The 22,726-nt window shown below is 39.3% G+C and overlaps 2 protein-coding genes across 4 annotated transcripts in view; one reads left to right on the forward strand and one right to left on the reverse strand.

The window, feature by feature from the left end:
• Positions 1 to 227: 227 nt before the first annotated feature.
• SSMEM1 (serine rich single-pass membrane protein 1) lies at positions 228 to 11,433 on the reverse strand. Of its 2 annotated transcripts, XM_047763538.1 has the most exons (3): positions 9,751 to 9,978; positions 2,785 to 2,839; positions 228 to 1,065 (listed from the first exon to the last, which is right to left on the reverse strand). In XM_047763538.1, the coding sequence occupies exons 1-3, from the start codon at positions 9,931 to 9,933 to the stop codon at positions 569 to 571; spliced, it is 735 nt and encodes a 244-aa protein (XP_047619494.1). In that variant the 5' UTR covers positions 9,934 to 9,978; the 3' UTR covers positions 228 to 568. The 2 variants fall into 2 exon arrangements, 1 of the variants encoding a protein (XP_047619494.1); XR_007132654.1 differs by lacking the exons at positions 228 to 1,065; positions 9,751 to 9,978 and adding an exon at positions 10,971 to 11,433.
• Positions 11,434 to 11,976: 543 nt separating this feature from the next.
• TMEM209 (transmembrane protein 209) overlaps positions 11,977 to 22,726 on the forward strand; it is a 29,815-nt gene continuing 19,065 nt past the window's right edge. Inside the window, exons 1-8 of one of the 2 annotated variants that reach the window (XM_047763532.1) lie at positions 11,977 to 12,075; positions 12,963 to 13,099; positions 13,243 to 13,301; positions 14,436 to 14,567; positions 15,024 to 15,262; positions 15,720 to 15,921; positions 19,915 to 20,090; positions 20,969 to 21,040. In XM_047763532.1, coding sequence (XP_047619488.1) covers positions 12,963 to 13,099; positions 13,243 to 13,301; positions 14,436 to 14,567; positions 15,024 to 15,262; positions 15,720 to 15,921; positions 19,915 to 20,090; positions 20,969 to 21,040 — 1,017 coding nt within the window. In that variant the 5' untranslated portion in view covers positions 11,977 to 12,075. Of the gene's footprint in view, positions 12,076 to 12,120; positions 12,241 to 12,962; positions 13,100 to 13,242; positions 13,302 to 14,435; positions 14,568 to 15,023; positions 15,263 to 15,719; positions 15,922 to 19,914; positions 20,091 to 20,968; positions 21,041 to 22,726 lie in introns of those variants that run through there. The other variant, XM_047763533.1, reaches the window with a different exon arrangement.

A 22,726-nucleotide genomic window follows, 5' to 3' on the forward strand; every position in this document is an offset into this window, starting at 1 on the left:
CCACAGACAGCCCATGGCCCAGCTGCCCTTCTGGTCTACTCCAGGAGTCAGGTCTCATTCCAGCTCCTCCTCACCAGCCCCAAGAAGACACATGTGCATCAATACAGCTCAGGTGGAGCTACCTGAAAATATGGATCTGGAGAATATGGGCCAGCTGTATTCCAACCAACATTCCCTAATTCATTCAGTCAATCAGATAATCAAAACATATGACTAAATTTAAATGGTTTCTAAACATAAATATATTTTCAAAGAGCTTCCTTATTTGTATTACAGACAAACAAAATACATATGCTCAAGGCATAAAATATTTGACTTGTGCTCTTTTGAATAAAAAATCATAGTGGATGCAGATCTTTGATGTTCCAATGGTGCCATAAACAAATTCACCAGTCTTTTTTTTGGACAAAGAATTATCTGAAATTTTACCTCTTGGATTCCAAGTATGTCCTCATTGTTAGTGGAGAGACGTTATTGTAAAAGTCTCCTCACCTAGAACTCTGGCGATTTTTCATGTTTTATTCATCTCTTTCATTTGGCTTCCAGTAGGGTAAGGACTTGATAAAATTCAAAATTTACTGAACTTTGTGTTAATATCAGGTCCGGAATTTTCCTCTTGTATATCTCCCTTCATTGGGATTGTTACTGAACTGTTTTGAAGGAAATGGCGGGTCAACCATTCATTGGTTCTCATGGCTTTGCAGTGAAGGCAGGGCCTTTCTCTGACTTGGTAACCTCCCATATTCCTTTGCCTCTGAGCTATTTTTCTCTTTTTAATACTGGCTGGAGATGGGTGATGTTCACTTTCACTCTCTTTCCATGAGGAGGCTCCTGAGTTAGATTCTTCACTGTCACACTCAGTAGTATCACTGTCGTGCTGGGTCTGATTCACCTGGCCGAATTCAGAATGGCGCCTGGCTCGTCTTTGTTCAAGATAGGCATTGACCAAGGCCACTTCTGAGTCAGTTACAGCGGTGAGTTGGCTCTGCTTTGGTTTTTTCATCATTTGCAAAGAATCCCAGGCACCATCTTTGCTTTGCCGCTTGTAGGAAGTATCTCTGCTTGCTAACAAAAATGAAACAAATCCACAGGTTAGGCACATTGTGGGTTACTGTAACTTCATCTTAGCTAAGGAAGCCTATGGTGTGGATTCACTTTTTGCTGCCATTTGCCAAGCCACCACTTTCCTCTACTCATTTGCAAATGCTGGTGGCTGACTTCATTTTCCAATACCATACCAAAACTCCCAAACACCAAAAGGGTCAAAGAGATGCTGACATATTACTTTTGAAGTTTTGTGGACTCCTGATAGACCCCTTTTCAAGGGAAAATGTCTTCAAACTTTCCCAGAGAAGGACTTTTTACCTTTGCCTTGACATCCTAAAGATTCAAGTGTACATGTGAATGTGCTTTGGATAGCAGAAAACTAAAAAGGATCTTCTCTTTATACACTGGGTTTATACACTCTGGTATGTTAGAGTTGGTTTATACTAGTCAGCTTGCAAGAACAGATAAACTTTCAGGAATTTTGCAAGGTGGCTGTCAAACACAGCCATTAGTAAAAATTAAATTGCACAAGCTTACCACTAAATCAATATGCTACAAGTAAGTGTAATAAATACTCAAAACTCTTCACTTCCTAAATTATTTTACTACATTTTATTATGAGGTATGTTCTTGAAGCTACTATTTATGTCTGCTATCTCTGGATATTGGAAATACTATGTAATCATGTGCTACTGTGCATTTTGTCCCAACTTCCATGTTCAGTGACATCATGTTGGTAACCTGAAATTAGTTTTGCAAGGATTAAAAACTATTGGGTTTTTTTTTTTTTTTGGCAATAAGTTAAAGAAGTCAATAAATAGCTTATATGAAACTCCAAAAAAAAAAAAATCAGCAAGCACCAAGAATCAGATTTTCATTTATAGTTTTGTTGACTGTTTAGACTTAAAGTAATGGAGAACATGTTACTGACATAGATTACATTTAAAGGTGTCATGCCAAGAGTCGTTCTTTTGGGTGAATAGCAACCAAAAATGAGGAAATATTCTTCCAGAGTATTCTAAAACAATTATCCAACTCAGCAAAGAAATCATTCACATCATTAACAACCAAGTTAGGTTCCAACACCCATCTTCCCGTTTCTTTCATCTTACTCCTTAACTTAAAGGAACATTCATATTGGAATTATACTTGTTCATAGGTTGAACAAGGAATTATACTTGTTCATAGCCAACTATAGGTTGGCTGAGGATGAAAGGGTCTGGCAAAAATCAAGGAAGGTATTTTGTGAGAATCACTGTTTATATGGAATTTACCATAAAGTGTATTTCTGTACTTTATTATTTATTTGTAAATTGTGTGATATATATCCTTTATAGTAGTTTAAAAAAAAAACTTTAAATGGAATACACACACATTTTTGGAGAGCCAGTTGCGAAATATTATTCAGTACAACACTGCTTATAGGTGACTGAAAAAGATGTCATAAACAGTTCAGAGTCCTGTGGTAACATTAACAATAAGTGTGTGTGAAAAGCAAGCTGTCTGACAGGAGAGTGCTAAGGAATGAAAAGAGAGCTTGAGCTGTCTACCGATCAGTAATTTACAGCCTCTAGTAGCTAAGCTGTCCTTCTGCACAAAGCAAGGTGCTCCTCCAATGAGCCACCGCAGGTCTGGGGAGGCTCTATGACACTCTTGGCTGTTTACTTCTCGTTTGCTCTCCACACAGCACATATTTCTCTCATTGTAGTCCAATACCAAACACACACTGGCTCTCACCTTTACCTAGTGAAGTGCTTGTCCCATTGTCTTCATCCTTTTTCTTCTCAGACATCTGTTTCAGAAATACAGATTAGTAAGAGTGATCTCAATTCATTGTTTATTGGTTGTTTTCACTCATATTGACTTGTTAAGAAACAATTCTCAACTAAAAATAGGGATAATGATGAAGATTCAATAAACCAATGTGTGTAAAAACATTTGGCACAGACGGGCTCAATAAATGCTGGTAAAAAGCAAAAAAAAAAAAGAAGAAGAAGAAGAAAAGAAAAAGAAAGAAACACTATTGCCTTAGACCCTTTGACAATGTCTATTTTTCTTTCTTTGGCCGCACCAGTGGCATTAAATTCCCAGGCCACATTTCTCCAAAGAAGATATACAGATGGCCAACAAACACATGAAAAAATGCTCAACATCGCTGATTATAAGAGAAATGCAAATCAAAACTACCATGAGATATCACCTCACACCAGTCAAAATGGCCATCATTAATAAATCCACAAATAACAAGTGCTGGAGGGGGTGTGGAGAAAAGGGAACCCTCCTGCACTGTTGGTGAGAATGTAAACTGGTACAGCCACTATGGAGAACAGTTTGGAGATACCTTAGAAATCTATACATAGAACTTCCATATGACCCCGCAATCCCACTCTTGGGCATCTATCCGGACAAAACTCTACTTAAAAGAGACACGTGCACCCGCATGTTCATTGCAGCACTATTCACAATAGCCAAGACATGGAAACAACCCAAATGTCCATCGACAGATGATTGGATTAGGAAGAAGTGGTATATATACACAATGGAATACTACTCAGCCATAAAAAAGAATGACATAATGCCATTTGCAGCAACATGGATGGAGCTACAGAATCTCATCCTGAGTGAAATGAGCCAGAAAGACAAAGACAAATACCATATGATATCACTTATAAGTGGAATCTAATATCCAGCACAAATGAACATCTCCTCAGAAAAGAAAATCATGGACTTGGAGAAGAGACTTGTGGCTGCCTGATGGGAGGGGGAGGGAGTGGGAGGGATCGGGAGCTTGGGCTTATCAGACACAACTTAGAATAGATGTACAAGGAGATCCTGCTGAATAGCATTGAGAACTTTGTCTAGATACTCATGTTGCAACAGAAGAAAGGCTGGGGGAAAAAATATAATTGTAATGTATAACATGTAAGGATAACCTGACCCCCTTGCTGTACAGTGGGAAAATTAAAAAAAAAAAAAAATTCCCAGGCCAGGGATTTAACCCATGCCACAGCAGTGACCCAAGCCACAGCAGTAGCAATGCTGGACCCTTAACCTGCTGAGCTACCAGGGGTCTAATTTTGTTTCATTATTTATTTATTTATTTGTGTTTTTCAGGGCCTTACCCACAGCCTATGGAAGTTCCCACACCAGGGGGCTAACATGAGCTGCAGTGACCAGCCTACGCCACAGCCACAGCAATTCAGGATCCAAGACACATCTGCAACCTACACCACAGCTCAAGGCAAAGCCAGATCCCTGATGCCCTGGAGGGAGCAGATTCATTTCCCCTGTGCCACAGTGGGAACTCCCATGGGTCTAATTCTTAAACCATCAGTGCAGGAGTTCCCTGGTGGTGCAGTGGATTAGGGATCTGGCATTGTCACTGATGTGGCATGGGTTTGTTCCCTGGCCTTGGAACTTCCACATGCCGCATGCACAGTCAATGCAGTTCAATAAATACTTACTGAGTTCCTATTATAATGATCCTACTTCCAATGCCCATTAAGAAGACCATGCTTGAGTAGCAGGATCTACCAAAACGTTCTGAATCAAGCAAAATGGAACAAAGACTTGAGAGAAAAAAATATTGATGAGAAGCTATAGGTTACAGCATTTTCCCTGTACTCCCTGAAATTATAGAGAAATATCATTTAAATGTCATTTTAAAACAGATGTGATAGTGCTAGGATTGATTCAAAATTACTTTTTAAAGGACATTTTATCAGGTCATGTTATGACAATGCTTTAAGATCTTTATATGAATTCATAGGCTTCCTATGTCCTAAATCTTTCAGAAACATTCCTCCAAAATGCAACCATAATATGTTACCTATGAATACGGCAGCCAGAAGAAATGGATTTATTTGAATAGTTTAAATTTCAAATATTCTGCCCAACAGTCCATAAATATAGTTATCCCATTTTTTAGATCAGTGTATAACTTTTTAAATTTTTTTATTTTATTTTATTTTTGGCTGTGCCCATAGTACGTAAAAGTTCCCGGGCCAGAGATCAAACCCACGCCACAGCAGCATCCCTGCCTGCTGCAGTGACAAAACCAGATCCTTAAACCTCTGCACCACAAGAGAACTCCCACTTTCTGATGCTAAAAATGATTTTGCCAAAAGATACAAATACAAAGCAACTCTTTCAGAATGTATCAGATACTTTAGAAATACTCATAACACTTTTGGCACATAGTAATTCTGGGAATCTATCACCAGGAAATAAACTCCAAAAGAGAGAAAGTTTTGTGTACAGAAATAATCATCTCATGAGGCACCACCTCACACAAGTTAGAGTGGCCATCATTAACAAGTCAACAAGTCACAAATGCTGGAGAGGATGTGGAGAAAAGGAACCTTCCTTCACTGCTGGTGGGAATGTCAACTTGTACAACCACTATGGAAAACAGTATGGAAATACCTCAAAAAACTAAATATAAAACTACCATATGACCCAGCAATCCCACTCCTGGGCATCTATCTGGACAAAACTTTCATTAGAAAAGGATACATGCCACCCATAAGTTCATCACAGCACTATTCATAATAGCCAAGACATGGAAACAACCTAAGTGCCCATCCATGGATGAATGCATTATGCGGTGCATACATACAATGGAATACTACTCAAGCCATTAAAAAGGACAAAATAATGCCATTTGCAGCAACATGGATGGAACTAGAGACTCTCATAATGAATGAAGTAACTCAGAAAGAAAAAGACAGACACCATATGATATCACTTATACGTGGAGTCTAAAATATGGAACATGATCTATCTACAAAACAGAAAAGATCATGGACATGGAGTACAGACTTGTGTTTGCCAGCGGGGAGAGGGAGGGAGTGGAATGGGTTGGGAGTCCTGGGTTAGTAGATGAAAACTGTTGCGTTTGGAGTGGATGGACGATGGGATTCTGCTGTATAGCACAGGGAATTATATATCTAATCACTGTGATGGAACATGATGGAGGATAATGTGAGAAAAAGAATGTATACATATGTATGACTGGGTCACTTTGCTGTACAGAAGAAATTGACAGAACAATGTAAATCAAGTATAATAAAAAGTTTAAGGAAGTTCCTGTCATGGCTCAGCAGTAACAAATCCAACTAGTATCCATGAGGACGTGGGTTCAATCCCTGGCCTCGCTCAATGGGTTAAGGATCCGGTGTTGCCATGAGCTGTGGTGTAGACTGCAGACAAGGCTCAGATCCCACGTTGCTGCGGCAGTGGTATAGGCCAGCAGCTGTAGCTCTGATTTGACCCCTGGCCTGGGAACTTCCATATGCCGTGGGTGTGGCCCTAAAAAGACAAAAAAATAAAAATAATAATTAAAATTAAAAATAAAAAAGAAATAATCATCCCAGTGTAATAAAGATAATATAAATACAAAATTCAAAAGCAGACAATAGTCAAATAAATAATAGTACAAACACAAAATATATGTTGTAAAAATTATTATAAAGTATGTCACAAGATGAAGAAAATAAATACTATAATATTAACAGTCAAGATGGAAATTTGTATATGCAATATGATCAAAGTTAGCTAAAAATATGAAAAGAAAAAAAGACTAAGGAATGTACACAGTGTCAGCAATAGTTGGCTTTGAGTGATGAAACTGATTTTTTTTCCCTTCTAATTCTTCAAATTATCAAATGAATTTATGTAGAAAGTCTAACTGCCTTTGGGTTGAAAAGTACCATACATGGGTATTCATAACTGCAATCTAAGATCTCTGGCCCATTCCTTTCTTAATAACTGATCTCCACACTGATAGGCAAGTTTCTTTAACTCTGGATTTCTTTGCTTTTTAGGTTCCTGAAATCATTCTCTGAAAACTTTAAGAGTGGGATCCTCTTCCAAGATAACTTTTTTAAACTGTCTTTTGGGGCAACTTATTTTAAATTTAATATGTATAGCAATGATTTTTAAAAGATTAGAAGTTTATAAACCTAAAAAGTGAATAGTACCCCTACATAATTTGGAGGGGTTTTTATTTTATTTTTTCTGCTTTCCTATAATGTCCACATTTTCTATAAGGGGTACTTTCGTAATTGAGGGGGAGAAGTATCTTAAAACACATATTAGGTTTATTTATTTTTCATAGAAAGCTTCCATATTTGACTTGATGTCAAATCAAAATATAATCACAAATCAAAAGAAAGATTTTACATCAAGTTAAGTGGAATCATATGAACTGAGGTTCCCAAAAGCATTTTATTAACTGTCTTTGTGTGTGACTCAGTTGAATGAAAACAGCAGTACTGCCTGCTCTGAAGGGCAGGGTAGGAGAGATCTTGGCTATGGCTCTGCCTTTCTGCCACTAAGCAACTTCGTGATTTTACCAAGCCACTTAACACCTCCTAAACTCAGTTTCCATATACACAAAAATGGAGCTTGGACTGGTATTGTTTGAAAAAATTCCAGCCCTTGCAGTCTGAATAAATACTAAGCAAACACATAAACTAAATATAGCATATATATTTTTCTCTGAAAGCAAAAGGGCAAAGGCATCTTAAAAGTGGCAAATCCAGAGATCAGTGTGCTTCATGTTTGAGGATAATTACCACCACATTTCCATCACACTTTCACCATTACTTCAAGGTTTGTAAATAGAAGCTCATAGTTTAGCAGAGAAAATGAAGTTCAAAGTAAAGGAAAAATTCCATTCTTTTTGACTAGCTCTCATGTGGTTCTCAGATTTCAAATCTGGGACCTTTCAGAAGAAGCAGTTGAGTAGATTATAGCTGCCATAAGGGTACAAAGTGAAAGACGAAACCTCTAAGATAATTAAGCTTTTAATCAGCACTGAATAGATATAATTCAACATTTCAACTACACTGTGAAGCAAACAAGTCATGTGTCAGGAAACCTGGATCTATTCTCTCTGTCATAACCATTCACGTGATATTGGACAAGTCACTTAATTTCTTTGGGCTTTATCAGCAAAAAAAAGGGGGGATGGAGAGGGGGAATACTGATATCTTACTCGCCTACAGATAGGCCAGTCCATATGCTCTTTAAGGTCCTTGAAGCTCAAGGTTCTATGACTCTGAAGAGCTGATGCAAGCAAGGGAGCAGAGAAATAGCTTAGACTTTTTAAGTGGTCTTCATGATGAAATTGCCAAGAATCAATTTCAATTTTTTTGTTAATTTTCTAAAGTAGATTTTCTTGCCAGGCTAGACAAATTCAATGTACTTAGCTAGGGAGTCTAAGACGGGTATACCATCACTATTCTAAATATCCTTTTGGCAATACATCTACCTTAAATATTTAGACTTTAGATGAAACTTCTTAGGGGGAGGAGGTGATGAGGGGAAGAGTCTTGATTATTATAATGGAATCCAGCTGGCAAAGACATAACACGCCTCCTTCTCTCCATCCAGAGCTGATACAGCACTCAGCCTAGCTGACCGTTGCCAGCCCAGTGCTCTGGATGTAATGCTAAGTGGCAGTGGTTTTATTAATCATCAGCCTGGTATTAATGGCCAGCAAGGATTCCATGTCAGCAATTTATAAGATCTTGGTTACTTGTAATATGTTGGAGCATCACAGCCCTCATTAAGTGGGCTATCTCATTCCTTTGAGGATAGCATTTTCTTCTGCTAGTAGGTGGTCTAGAGTGGTAACTTTAGCTCTGTTTAGTTCTGTTTCTTATTCTACGCAGAGAATGTATCGCCTCATTCTAAAAACCCCAAATCCTACAACTTGTATCCTTATAAATACAACAATTCTGTATCTTTGATTAGAATTTGATGGCTACAAAAGGAATTTGGAGGTCATTAACCAGTAGGAAGTTTACCCCACCATTACACAGCATATGGACAAACTGCAAACAACCTAAAAGGTTTCAAAATTGCAGATTTGTTATGTTGCAACCGCAAGACAAAACTATACCATCATTAAGAGTGCTGTTGTGTGAATATAATTTGAAGAAATATTACAATATAATATTAAGCTTAAAAAAGCGAGACATTAAAATATGTACATTTGCTGTAAATCTGAAGTGAATACTGTAAATCAACTACACCCCAATATTTTTTAAAAAAAGAGGGAACCAAAAAAATAATAATAACCATCCAAAAATATATATATAAAATATAATGCCAATCATCTAAGATCAAAGATAGAGACATCTCTAGAGAGATAGACTGTAATACAGAAAAAGAAAAAAAAACAGAAGAACATATTCCAAATGTTAACAGCATTTATCTCTAGGAAATAGAATTACACTAGTCTAAATTTTCTTCTTCATCCTTTTCTGCATTCTTGGATTCCTTAGAATATAACTGCATTATTTTTAAAACTAGGAAACAAACTTTTCAAAAGTAGTTTCTTCCAAGTAAAGTGAATTTATTTCATGGACAATCCCTTAGTATAAACACATTATTTACTTCTCGTGTGTGTGTCTTTTTGCCATTTCTTCGGCCACTCCCACAGCATATGGAGGTTCCCAGGCTAGGGGTCGAATCGGAGCTGTAGCTGCCAGCCTATGCCAGAGCCACAGCAACGTGGGATCCGAGCTGCGTCTGCGACCTACACCACAGCTCACGGCAACGCCGGATCCTTAACCCACTGAGCAAGACCAAGGATCAAACCTGCAACCTCATGGTTCCTAGTCAGATTCGTTAACCACTGAGCCACGACGGGAACTCCTAAACATATTATTTAAATGAAAAAGGATATCCTACCCAGAGAGAAGCCCGAGAGAAGAACATCAGGACCAATATAATGACAAAATACCAAAGCAGGAAGTTCCCTATTGCCCCACAAGAGTCATCCTTCCGGCATTCATAATCCTGATTTGGAATAGTAAAACTTATAGGTATGGGGGGAGGGTCCACCTCCCAAAATAAAGAAAAAAGATCTCCCATGATGTCTTGTTGCTTTGAAAATAAAACATGCTCAAAGGGATGAAGATGACTGAGAAGTACTTCACTCCATGTGTATGACAACTTCCTTGGCAACCTATTATGACATACACTTCAGTAACTGAGACGGGAGCTGACAAACATTTCTTAGATTTCTATGTTTTGGGAAGATTTATCTAAATTACTTCTATGAATGTTTAAGGTAGCTTCCTCATACCTCAATATGGCACATTCTGACTTAGTCTTTTTTTTGTCCTTGTATATACTGTATTTTCTTTAAATACAGTATTTCAATGTCTATAAAATCTAAGTCTCTGAGATATCCATTCATTTATTCTTTGATATAATCAGTGTAAATTAACACAGACAGTTCCAAAGTGTTATAGACCAAATTGTGTTCCACAAAATGTATATATTGAAGCACAAAGACCCATTTGACAATAGCTGGAGATGGGGCCTTAAAGAGGTAATGAAGGTTAAATGAACTGATAAGGATGGGGCCCTAATCCAATACGACTAGTGTCCTTATGAGAAGAGAAAGAGACATCAGGGAGGTGCCATGTGAGGACACAGAATGAAGGGGGTCATTTGCAAGCCAAAAAGACAAGGCTCAGGAGAAACCAATCCTGCTGGCACCTTGATCTTAGACTTCCAAACTTCACAACTGTGAAAAAATTAATTTCTGTTGTTTAAGGCATCCAGTCTGTGGTATTTTGCTATGGCAACCCTGGTAAACTAATACAGAATGTCAACAATATATCTAATTTAGGTAGTGTTCCTTTTTAAGCCTTGAATAAATGCATAGAACAGAGATGTGTCTGTTGTGAATTACATCAAATACATACAATTTCTTCTTAGGAAAGAGCCAACATGGGTTGGGGAGGAACCTGGTATTCTAATTTTCATGGTACTGTAACAATTTTCAAGTTAGCTCATCTTTACAACTAGAGCAAAACATCATTGTTGCTAAGATACTCTAAAAATTATTTTTAGAAATCCACTTAAAAATCGGTTTTAAGATCTTTAAGAGCATAGCATACCTGCAGATTTTCGTTAATATGCCGTACCAGGAGGAAACTTCTTTTTCTTTTATTGGAGCTTAGGAGCATTTCAGGAAAAATTTTGGCAGTTGGGACCTATATGATGCAACAATCTACTAGCTTATTATGACAGAGAGTGATGTTTTTATTAGAAGCATACTTCTCTGCATCGCCAAGAGTAAGTTCCCGGACGTTGCCCGTCTGCTTTAGGTCCGCTTTGTCTCCTTCAGGAAGTTCGCTTGGATTCAGGGCTGGGCCCCTCACGTCTCCTTGGGGTTCACCGCGCCCCACCTCACCTGCCTTTCTTAGTGCACATGTCCTCCCCGCCAGGCTGAGCTTCTTCAGTGAGTAACCACCGAAGCTTTTACTTTTACATTCCCGCGTGTGGTTCAGCGGCACACAGTAGGCGTTTGTATTTCTTCAATAAAACCAAACTGACCTCCCTGATGAAACTTGTCCTCAGAATTAGTCTTCTAAAGAATATGCAGGAAAAGTAAAAGTTTGGGGGTTTAAAAAAAAAAAAACCTCAAAACCACCAACTTTTAACAAAAACACATTTTGGCTTTTCTTGTTGCACCCTCATTACAAGGATATTTAAGAATTTACATCGGATCAGAACACTTAATTTTTTTTTTTTTTTTTTTTTAGCGTAGAGGTGTGAGAAATGCTTTGTCATTGCTGGTGGTGTATGGACACATTATCCAATACTCTGCATCCTACAATTAGCCACCCAGCTTAATCAAATCTGCTTTAAAATGTGAGTCCACAAATGCTGTAAGGAAGCTAAAACTATATTAATCTATAGAAATTCAGCTTGTTATAGTTACTACTTTTTACTGCGGGTTTAGAACCTGGTCTGAGTTTTTGCTGCTCAGTTTTCTCCCAGCACCTGAGTGGGAGCCACAAATCCGGGAGCTGTTTCCCTGGTAACGCTGTTAGCCCCGTCCCTCCTCCCCCCCCCGACCCTTCTCTTCTCGCGAGAAGAAACAGTTCCGTCCTTCCGGTATCTGCAGTTCCACAATCTGGTAGCCCTCACCTTAGCACTGGCTTCGCGCATGTGCAGTAGAGAGTGGCGCGAGTCCACTGCTTCCGGCCGGAGAACACGGTGCGTTTTCAGGGTCATCTTTGTGCTTCCTGGGTTTAGAGTCCACGCGGGTCGTGGGAGTTCCGCGCCTGAGGACCTGGCGAGGGTTGAACCAAAAGGGACTGTGGCCAGATCTCCCACTACCTGTAGTGGAAAGAAGCTGTAGGGGGTGCGAAAGTTCCTACTGTGAGAGCCAGGGAGGGTAGCTCCCCACACTGGGGCGTTTTGACTCTGGGGCAGGGAGGAGGGAAGGGTGCTGCTCCATGTAGCGGGAACTAGTGTTACACTTGTCTGCAGGAGATGAAGCCTAGCAAAGCGGAGGAAATGTAAATCCCAGTATGGACCAAAACTGTACACTCTCCCCCACCACCCTTACCCCCTTAACATCTTGGGTACTCGCCCTTCCAAAACTTAAATCCTGATAGTTTATCAGCAACACAAAAACGGAGATCTCTGGCGTGTGCAGAGTTGTGTTTTTTTTTTTTTAATCGTAGGCAGTTAATGGCTTATATCTTACTTGGAATATTTTATCTAGTAATTTGGTATTTTGAATTTCTTAACAGCCTTTGGCCTAGTCTTTGTGACATATTCCAAAAACACAACACAGTGTAATTGCAAAGATAACCATTAACCCTTATGTTACAAACTACTTTCATTTATTGGAAATGTTAAATTATTCTCTGAAGCGACCAGCCAGTTCTCTGTTGATTACAGTGTGGTGCCAGTGAAGCTGTAATTTAGGGTTCCCTTTTCATATACTAATATTAAAATGTAAAAAAAGTTTAGAACTTTGAAAGCTGAAAGTTATGTGCAATTTTTAGTTACCGTTATAGTGGACACAAGTTTGATTTCTTAAATGGAGAAGTAGTTTTTTTTAATTAATTTTCATGCTTTTTGATTTTGAACAGATGCAAGGGGAGCCAAACCCTAGTGCTTCCCTTATTGACAGAACCATCAAGATGAGAAAAGAAACAGAAGCTAGGAAAGTGGTTTTAGCCTGGGGACTCCTAAATGTATCTATGGCTGGAATGATATATACTGAAATGTAAGTTAATTAACAAAAAAAGGGGGGGGAGTGAAAATTTAAGAGACCAATGGTTGGTTCCACAGGTTTTGTGTTTGTTTTGATTCGTGGTGTGTTTCTGTTTTTGTTTTTTTAAGTATTGAAAAGGCTTTTAATTTTTTCAGGACTGGAAAATTGATTAGCTCATATTATAATGTGACATACTGGCCCCTGTGGTATATTGGTAAGTAATTAATTTTCACTGCACTTTAGAGTTACTTCCAATGAAAAACAGTGTTTAATTCAAGTTAGTATTCATTCCTTCATTCAACAAATATTTGAGTGCCTGCTATGTTCCCAAAACTGGGAATACATCAGAAAGTGAATACGGTCCCTGCCCTCATGGAAGAAATATTCCAAAGTTTAATACACACATTAATCTAAAGTCTTTAGGGAAGTGATGTGGAAAGTGGAGAGCAAGAGTTTTGGAATCTGCATCCCTGTGTTAAATTCATGGCTTCAGTAGCTAGCTGTGTGCTATTGGCAAAAGTCATTTGATTCTCTACAACTGTTGGTTGATCTTTAAAGTGAAGGTGAAAATATTCATTGTAAAGATTACATACAACTCACTAGTAAGGGCCCTACACATAATAGAAATTAATTAATTAACTTACTTGTTTTTGTTTTTCTAGGGCTGTTTCCACGGCATATGGAGGTTCCCAGGCTAGGGGTCTAATCCAAGCTGTAGCTGCTGGCCTACGCCAGGGCCACAGCAACGCCAGATCAGAGCCGAGTCTGAGACCCACACCACAGCTCACAGCAACGCCGTATCCTTAACCCACTGAGCGAGGCTAGGGATTAAACCCACAACCTCTTGGTTCATAGTTGAATTCGTTAACCACTGAGCCATGATGGGAACTCCTAGACATTAATTTAATAGTAACTGTTACGAGGAATAAGATAGTTTTCAATTTTATTATTGTTAATTTGCTGAAGTATGAATGGTTTTATTTCCCCCCTTTAAATGTTCCACCTCCTTTATAAAAAAATTGTTCTCGGAGTTCCCATCGTGGTGCAGTGGTTAACGAATCCGACTAGGAACCATGAGGTTGCGGGTTCGGTCCCTGCCCTTGCTCAGTGGGTTAACGATCCGGCGTTGCCGTGAGCTGTGGTGTAGGTTGCAGACGAGGCTCGGATCCCTCGTTGCTGCGGCTCTGGCGTAGGCCGGTGGCTACAGCTCCGATTCAACCCCTAGCCTGGGAACCTCCATATGCCGCGGGAGCGGCCCAAGAAATAGCAACAACAACAACAACAACAATAACAACAACAAAAGACAAAAAATAAAAAAAAATAAAAAATAAAAATTGTTCTCTTCCAGAGCTTGCCCTTGCATCTCTCTTCAGCCTAAACGCTTTATTTGACTTTTGGAGATATTTCAAATATACTGTGGCACCAACAAGTCTGGTTGTCAGCCCTGGACAGCAAACACTTTTAGGGCTGAAAACAGCTGGTAAGTGTTTTATATCTTTTGCAAAGGTGGGGAAAAGGTTGGCAATAAATCTTTCTCAATTTAATTTTCCCCTTTCATAGACTCAGCTGGAAGGGACTTCTAAGGCCACCTGGTTCAACTGTATTAAACAGTTCAACACTAAATTGTCTTAAGACCAATGATCATCATTCCATTTATATAAATTGAATGGAACTAACATTCGACAGGCTCATGGAAGTTTGTTTTGTTGTTTAATTACTGTTCAAATTAAATGACTAACTTTTGCTGCATGGAAGTTCATTTCTTATTTTGAACTCTGTAGAAGTGATAAACAACCATTTGTGTCCTTTGGTAATAATACTTTATGCAATTTAACAACTAAGTCACTCTAAGCCTTTTCCTGAAAAAGATTCAGTCATTAAATCCACTTTGCGGAAATTTTATTTATACTTAAAATTGTTTGTTTCTTCCTTCTAGTTGTACAGACTACTCCTCCACGTGATCTGGCAGCAACACAAATTCCTTCCTCTCCACCTCATTCAATTCAGGGTCAGAGTGTGTTAAGTTATAGCCCATCTCGCTCACCCAGTACCAGCCCCAAGTTCACCACCAGCTGTATAACTGGATATAGCCCTCAGCTGCAAGGTCTGTCATCAGGTGGCAGTGGTTCTTATAGCCCCGGAGTGACCTTCTCGCCTGTCAGTGGTTATAACAAGGTAATGACCCTTTTTTCTGGCCAATCACGTTACTATTTTAGAATTGGGAGGTTTGAATTGAAAAACACCTAGTGAGTTAAAACTCCTTGTTTTATCAATGTAGAAACTCAGGAACAGTGGGTAATTGACTTGCCCAGATTGCCTATTTAAGAGCCAAGAGAGAACCCACACCATAGCAGTGACAACATGGATCCTTAATCCATTGCACTACCAGGGAACTCCAAGAGTAGGTTTAGTTTTGTAAGAAACTGCCAAACTGTCTTCCATAGTGTCTGTGCTGTTTTGCATTCCCATCAAGTAAGTTCCTGTTACTCTGTATCCTCACCAGCATTTGGTATTGGTGGTGTTCTGGATTTGGGCCATTCTCATTGGTGTGTTACTTTTTGAAAATAAAAAACCAAAACAAATAGGAATTTCAATTAAAGAGAAATAAAATAAAGTTCTTTGTTTTGTACAGTTGGCAAGCTATAGTCCCTCTCCTTCTTCTTCATACCCTACCACTGTTGGCCCAGTGGAGAGCAGTGGATTGAGATCTCGCTACCGTTCTTCACCCACCATCTATAACTCCCCTACGGACAAAGAAGACTACATGACAGACCTACGAACTTTGGATACTTTTCTTAGAAACGAAGAGGAGAAACAACATAGAGTCAAGCTGGGTACATATATATTTTATTTTGATCTAATGTATCTGTATTTTTAATGTAAATCTAATGTAATGTATATTTTTGGTGTCATTTTGTGTACTACTTTGAATCCCATATGTAAATATTTAAGTCTTTCACTGCTCAGGAGGGAAACATATTTTGTTTTTATATTTTATGAGGTTAGAATTAAGTTCACGGAGTGCCCATCGTGGCGCAGTGGTTAACGAATCCGACTAGGAACCATGAGGTTGCGGGTTCGATCCCTGGCCTTGCTCAGTGGGTTAACGATCCAGTGTTGCCGTGAGCTGTGGTGTAGGTCGCAGATGCGGCTCGGATCCCACGTTGCTGTGGCTCTGGCGTAGGCCGGTGGCTGCAGCTCCAATTAGACCCCTAGCCTGGGAACCTCCATATGCCGCGGGAGCGGCCCAAAGAAATAGCAAAAAGACAAAAAAAAAAAAAAAAAGAATTAAGTTCACTGTGGAGTTCCCATTGTGGCTCAGCAGAAACAAACATGACTAATAACCATGAGGATGTGGGTTCGATCCCTGAGCTCGCTCAGTGGGTTAAGGATCTGGCATTTTTGTGAGCTGTGGTGTTGGTGGCAGACTCAGCTCAGATCTGACATTGCTGTGGCTGTGGTGTAGGCCAGCAGCTGCAGCTCCCATTCAACCCCTAGCCTGGGAACTTCTTGCAGATGCTGTAAGTGCAGCCCTAAAAAAAAAAAAGAAAGAAAGAACTCACCACAATTTAAGATGTAAAATATAGCTGAGCTAACAGAAATCTTGAACCTTTCAACTGCATTATGATTGACAGCTTTTTTATAAAATGAAAGTTACAATTTCTGTTTAAAAGTTGCGGTTTTAGGATGTTTTCCGAAGTGGTACATACACAGCAGAGCTTATTGAAGTGATAGTTATCTCCTTTCAGGTAGTCCTTGGGAAGGTCAGACAGCAGGATGGCGAGAGCATGGTTTTCACCACAAGTGCTGCTGTTTTTCAGAACATTTTTTAACTTGTCTTCAGTTTACCTGGGGAAAGTGTTAGCAAATCTTAATCTGTTTGGGGTGGATTTGATTATTACAAAGTCAGTTATTTGAAACCAAATTAAGTTATTGAGCCGAGTAATGATTTTTCCCCCTCAGGAACTTTCGCAGAAGCGCATTAGGTGCTAAGGCATGGCCTTAGTGAGGAAGCCAGTTATTGGACTATGGCTCTTTGTGTCACTTGAAATCTCGCTATTGATTTTCAATTTAATTTTGCCTGAAAGTGCCACACATGTTAAACAAATCAATATTACCTTGTTATTTGTTGATATGTACTTTTTCTTCTTTTTAAAATTTTGACATAGTTCAAGAATACTGAAAATTATAGAGTAGGATACAAAGAACACTGTGTATCCTATACATATCTTTGTCATATCCAGATATTTTCTGACTTCTTCTTCTTTGATCTATAGGAGTTACTTAGAAATATTGTTCGGAATTATTATTGGTGACTGCTGTTGCTTTTAATTTCCAGATATATGAAGTGAAAGCCTTCGTTATCTTCTTTTTTTTCCCCTTAAGTTAATTGTACTGTGGCTGGAAATGCTGCTCTGTACCCTATTAATTTTTCTTATATCTTTTGAGTCTTGCATTTAGGCCTACTATGTATGACCACATTTTGTAAGTGGTTCTTGGTATACTGAAAAGAATGCATAATCTCTGTTAGGCTCCATATTTGTTCACTGAGTCAAGCTTCTTGACTGAGTTCTTAAATTCTTTAATTTATTATCTGCTTGATCTACTAGTTACTAAGAAAGTGTGTTAAATGCTCCCACTGATTGTTTCCCATTAAATGTCTCCTCATAATTCTGTCAGATTTGCTGAATATATATGAGATTATGTTAAGTGCATGTAAATTCAGAATATCCGTCTAGTCAATTATTCCTTTGATCTTTCTTTCTTAGGCTTTTTGCCTTCAAGTCTGTTTTGTCTGCCGTTAATACAGCTATACTAATTTTCTTTCAGTTCGTATTTGCCTCGTATGTCTGTGTCCATCCGTATACTTTTAACTCTTCTGTGCCCATAGATTTTAGGTAGTTAAGAATTGTGTACAAATTAATTTGTAAATAATTAATAGCATTTTATGGGGAACTGCTTTGAGTCTATAAATAGCCTATTCCTCATCAAATTTTCACTTAAGAGTTTTAATACCCCTTTAAGATTCTTTTCAAAGTTAATTATTACTATGTTGGTTATCACAGTGGCTTTTCTAATTCCATTGTTCCTTCTTTATTTATCCCTTTTATGTTTTTTATACCTTTTGTTTGTTTGTTTTTGCTTTTTTTTAGGGCCACACTGGCAGCATATGGAGGTTCCCAGGCTATGGGTCAAATTGGAGCTGTAGCCGCCTAGCAAATCTGAGCTGGGTCTGTAACCTACACCACAGCTCATGGCAATGCCAGATCCTTAACCCACTGAGTGAGGCCAGGGATCGAACCCGCAACATCATAGTTACTAGTCAGATTCATTTCCACTGCACCACAACACCACAACAGGAACTCCATTTTTAACCATTTTTAAGTGTATCATTTAATGGTATTAAGTACATTTGCTGTTGTGCAACCACCTTTTACATTTATTTGTTGACATTCTGCTGTAACCTAGAGCTTTTTCTTCTCTCCAGTTAAGTCATTGATTTTGATGGTTAAATTGTCTCAGATTTGGCTAGTGCAATCATCTGGCTTCTGTGTTCTTTTGACTTAGCAGTATCATACTTTGAACCATCCCACCGCATCCCCAGAGATTCCAGGCTCCTCTAGTCCTTTCCCTAGCCAACTAGCTACCTCTGGAGTCAGTCTGTTTCTCCAGGGATCCATTAGTGCTTTTAGTGGAGAAAGATATTTAGAAAAAAAGAGCTCCCGTTGTGGCTCAGTGGACATGAACCGAACTAGTATCCCTGAGGACACAGGTCTGATCCCTGGCCCTACTCAGTGGGTAAAGGATCTGGTGTGGCTGTGAGCTGTGGTATAGGTCACAGATCCCTCAGATCCCTCGTTGCTGTGGCTGTGGTGTAGGCTGGCAGCTGTAGCTCCGATTCAACCCCTAGCCTGAACTTCCATATGCTGCTGGTGTGGTCCTAAAAAGCAAAAAAAAAAAAAAAAGAAAGAAAGAAAGAAAAGAAAAAACAGTTCACTGTTCATTCCAGTACTGTGCCAGATGCTAGGGAAAAAGCTACTCCCTGCCCTCAAGGAGTTCAAATATTATTTGGGAGAAGATACAGACAATAGCCTTAAAGTGTGCTAAGTACTCTGGTAGGGGCCTCTGTGGTATTAAGTCCCTAAATGTGACTGTTTACATTTCCTGAAAGTGAACTGACACATTTAGAAGTGTGATCAGCAGATGGTCTCTTTTAATACAACACAAGAATTACTGCAGACTGTAAATAAAACACAGTGTAGTGCAGGGAAGTGTGAGTTTAGCTGCTAGCCAAAGACTAGTTTCTTAATAGGCTGTAATTATTCCATTCAGGAAGATCTAAAAATTCAAGCAAGAACTCCTTAGCCTCTTTATTTCCTAAAGAAATTTGTCTTCTGCTTCTCACTTAATCATTTGAAAGTCTTAGAGAATGAAACAAACTTAATTTTTTTTTACTATGCCCACGGCATGTATAAGTTCCCAGACCAGGGATCAAACCCAAGCCACAGCATTGACAACACCAGATCCTTAATCTCCTGAGCCACCAGGGAATTCCCTAAACAAGATTAATTTTACAACAAAAATAAATAGACACTTTCAGCCACTTAGAGATCTATGGCTCTTAAGTTGATACCGCTCAGAAAATGTTCTTTTTAATTTTTAGCACAAGCAGTCTGTTTCTCTGAAGAAAAAATGTTGGGAGGAGAGAAAGCATTGCCTTCCTTGCTTGCCATTCCCTCGGTTCCTAGATACCCAGAGTTCACGTACCAATGTCAGGCATCACAGTTACTACAACACACTGACGCTCTGCAAATTGATCATTGTAGGAAGCCCAGATTCTACGTCGCCTTCCACCAGTCCTACTTTCTGGAACTACAGTCGTTCTGTGGGGGATTATGCACAAACTTTAAAGAAGTTTCAGTATCAGCTTGCCTGTAGGTCTCAGGCCCCATGTGCTAACAAAGATGAAGCCGATCTCAGTTCTAAACAAGCTGCAGAGGAGGTAAATGGAAAATAAAAACGACTTGATATTTATGATTTACAGATCGTTAGCAGGTCTTCTTCTTCTAGAACTTATTTTTTCTGTAATCTTCCCGGCTAAAAATATAAATCTGGCACACACTGAACAATAGAAATACTTCTGTCTGACTTTGTGTACCTAAAACCAAATTGTGTGTTTTACCCTTTATGACACGTGGTTGACACTGTCCTGCCCAAGACTTTTTTTTTTTTTTTTGTCTTTTTTGCCTTTTTCTTGGGCCGCTCTCGCGGCATATGGAGGTTCCCAGGCTAGGGGTTGAATCGGAGCTGCAGCCACCAGCCTACGCCAGAGCCACAGCAATGCGGGATCCGAGCCGCGTCTGCAACCTACACCACAGCTCACGGCAATGCCGGATCGTTAACCCACCGAGCAAGGGCAGGGACCGAACCCGCAACCTCATGGTTCCTAGTCGGGTTCGTTAACCACTGCGCCACGACGGGAACTCCCCAAGACATTTTTATGCTCTCATTTATACAGATCTCATGCATCCGTTTGTACCTAACATATGCAAGATTCTTGCTCTTGAAATACATTTGGATTAGAGCATTTGACATTCTCCAACTTCATCCGCTTAATAGAAAATAAAGGATTTTAATTTTTTCTTAAAAGCAGAATATTCTTTAAACATACTAGTGTAAGGACTTTTTAAAATATGTATGTGCATGAATAGCAACTAAGTGGGCAATAAGAAAATTACTGCATATTAATTAGATCAGTATTGATGTTTATGAAGTTTTTTCCAAAATATTCCAAATATATCTGAGGGTGGAGGAAGGAATAACTGATACCTGGCAAGATTTTTCCTCATTGATTGTTCATTTAAAAAATGTTTTTAATAGGTTTGGGCAAGAGTGACTATGAATAGACAACTTCTTGATCATATGGATTCTTGGACAGCTAAATTCAGAAATGTAAGTTCTTTGGATAATATAGTGCCTCTTAATATACAAAATATGTTATTGGAATATCAATTAGAGATGTTAATTATTAGAATGTCAGATTAATTATTATTAGAAGTGCAGTGTGTGTGGCACATAATATATAAGGATAAACATGGCATTTACCTTATGGTGTCTGTATTCATGGGATTTTTTTTTTCTCTGTCACTTTTAGTAAATAGGTATACTTTGAGATGATCAAAGAACAGTGTATTTAGTTGTTAAGATCTTCCCTTTCCCAACATCTCAATTTTACTTTTTAAAAAGCTTTCCTGGGAGTTCCCGTCGTGGCGCAGTGGTTAACGAATCCAACTAGGAACCATGAGGTTGCGGGTTCGGTCCCTGCCCTTGCTCAGTGGGTTAATGATCCGGCATTGCCGTGAGCTGTGGTGTAGGTCGCAGATTCGGCTCGGATCCCACGTTGCTGTGGCTCTAGCGTAGGCCAGTGGCTACAGCTCTGATTGGACCCCTAGCCTGGGAACCTCCATATGCCTTGGGAGCGGTCCTAGAAAAGGCAAAAAGACAAAAAAAAAACAAAAAAACTTTCCTGTCAGAGCCTGTTGTGTCTAGAAATGTGAGGGAAACAGAAATGAGGTCCTTGCCCTCAGAAAACTTCATTCAGGGAAGGTAACACATGCTTGAAGCTACTTCAGAATGTATCAGTTTCTTCGATTTTTCTAGAGAAGAACCTTCTAATCTTTGGCCTGAAGGTTGGCACAGTCAGCTCTTCCATATAGAGTTAGTTTTCTTGTTTTAACCCTGCTTCTTTCTCTCACTCTCTGTAGTACCCATTTGTCCTGGGTTCAGGGGGCCCATTGGCCCCTCCTCCACTGCAGACAGCTCATCTTGGATTCTGTAGAGGCTCTCTGTTGGCTTTTTTTTTTTTTTTTAGGGCTGCACCCACATCATATGGAAGTTCCCAGGCTAGGGGCTGAGTCAGAGCTGTGGCCACTGGCCTACACCACAGCCACAGTAACGTGAGATCCAAGCCATGTCTGTGACCTCTGTAACTCACCGCGACACCAGATCCTTAACCCACTGAGTAGGGCCAGGGATTGAACCCATACCCTCATGGATACTAGTTGGGTTCATTACTGCCGAGCCATAGCAGGAACTCCCTGGTTGGCTTTTTTAAGTAAAAATTCCTTAAAAAAGACAAAAAAAAAAAAAAGAAAAGAAAATGGAGTTCCCATCATGGTGCATCAGAAACAAATCCGACTAGTTACCATGAGGTTGTAGGTTTGATCCCTAGCCTCACTCAGTGTTGCTGTGGCTGTGGTGTAGGCCAGTGACTACAGCTCCAATTAGACCCCTAGCCTGGGAGCCTCCATATGCCGCGGGTATGGCCCTGAAAAGACAAAAAAGATTCACACACACAAAAAAATTCCTGAGCCAGACCTGGAGCTTCTCCATCAGACTTTCTTGGTATGAGGCTTGGATCTCTCCTGGACTCCATAGATAATTCCATTTACCTAAGAGTGGCTGACTAGTAGGTTAAATTTAATAAATGTGGGAAGAAAGAACAAATGAAATGGTGTCCCAGAACTTCACTTTCTTTTATTTCCACTTAGAGGCTTATCTAAAAATGCTGCTATATTTAAAATATAGGGTTTCTCATTGTGGCACAGTGGGTTATGAACCCGACTAGTACCCACGAGG

This window comes from Phacochoerus africanus, chromosome 16, assembly GCF_016906955.1.
Source record: "Phacochoerus africanus isolate WHEZ1 chromosome 16, ROS_Pafr_v1, whole genome shotgun sequence".
Classification (NCBI taxonomy): Eukaryota; Metazoa; Chordata; class Mammalia; order Artiodactyla; family Suidae; genus Phacochoerus; species Phacochoerus africanus.

Coding starts and splice junctions, on each gene's coding strand:
- SSMEM1 (XM_047763538.1), bottom strand. CDS start 9,933: ATGGGAGATCTTTTTTCTTTATTTTGGGAGGTGGACCCTCCCCCCATA. Junction 2,840..9,750: donor TCTCTCGGGCTTCTCTCTGG/GTAGGATATCCT, acceptor TTTCTGAAACAG/ATGTCTGAGAAGAAAAAGGA. Junction 1,066..2,784: donor AAGCACTTCACTAGGTAAAG/GTGAGAGCCAGT, acceptor CATTTTTGTTAG/CAAGCAGAGATACTTCCTAC.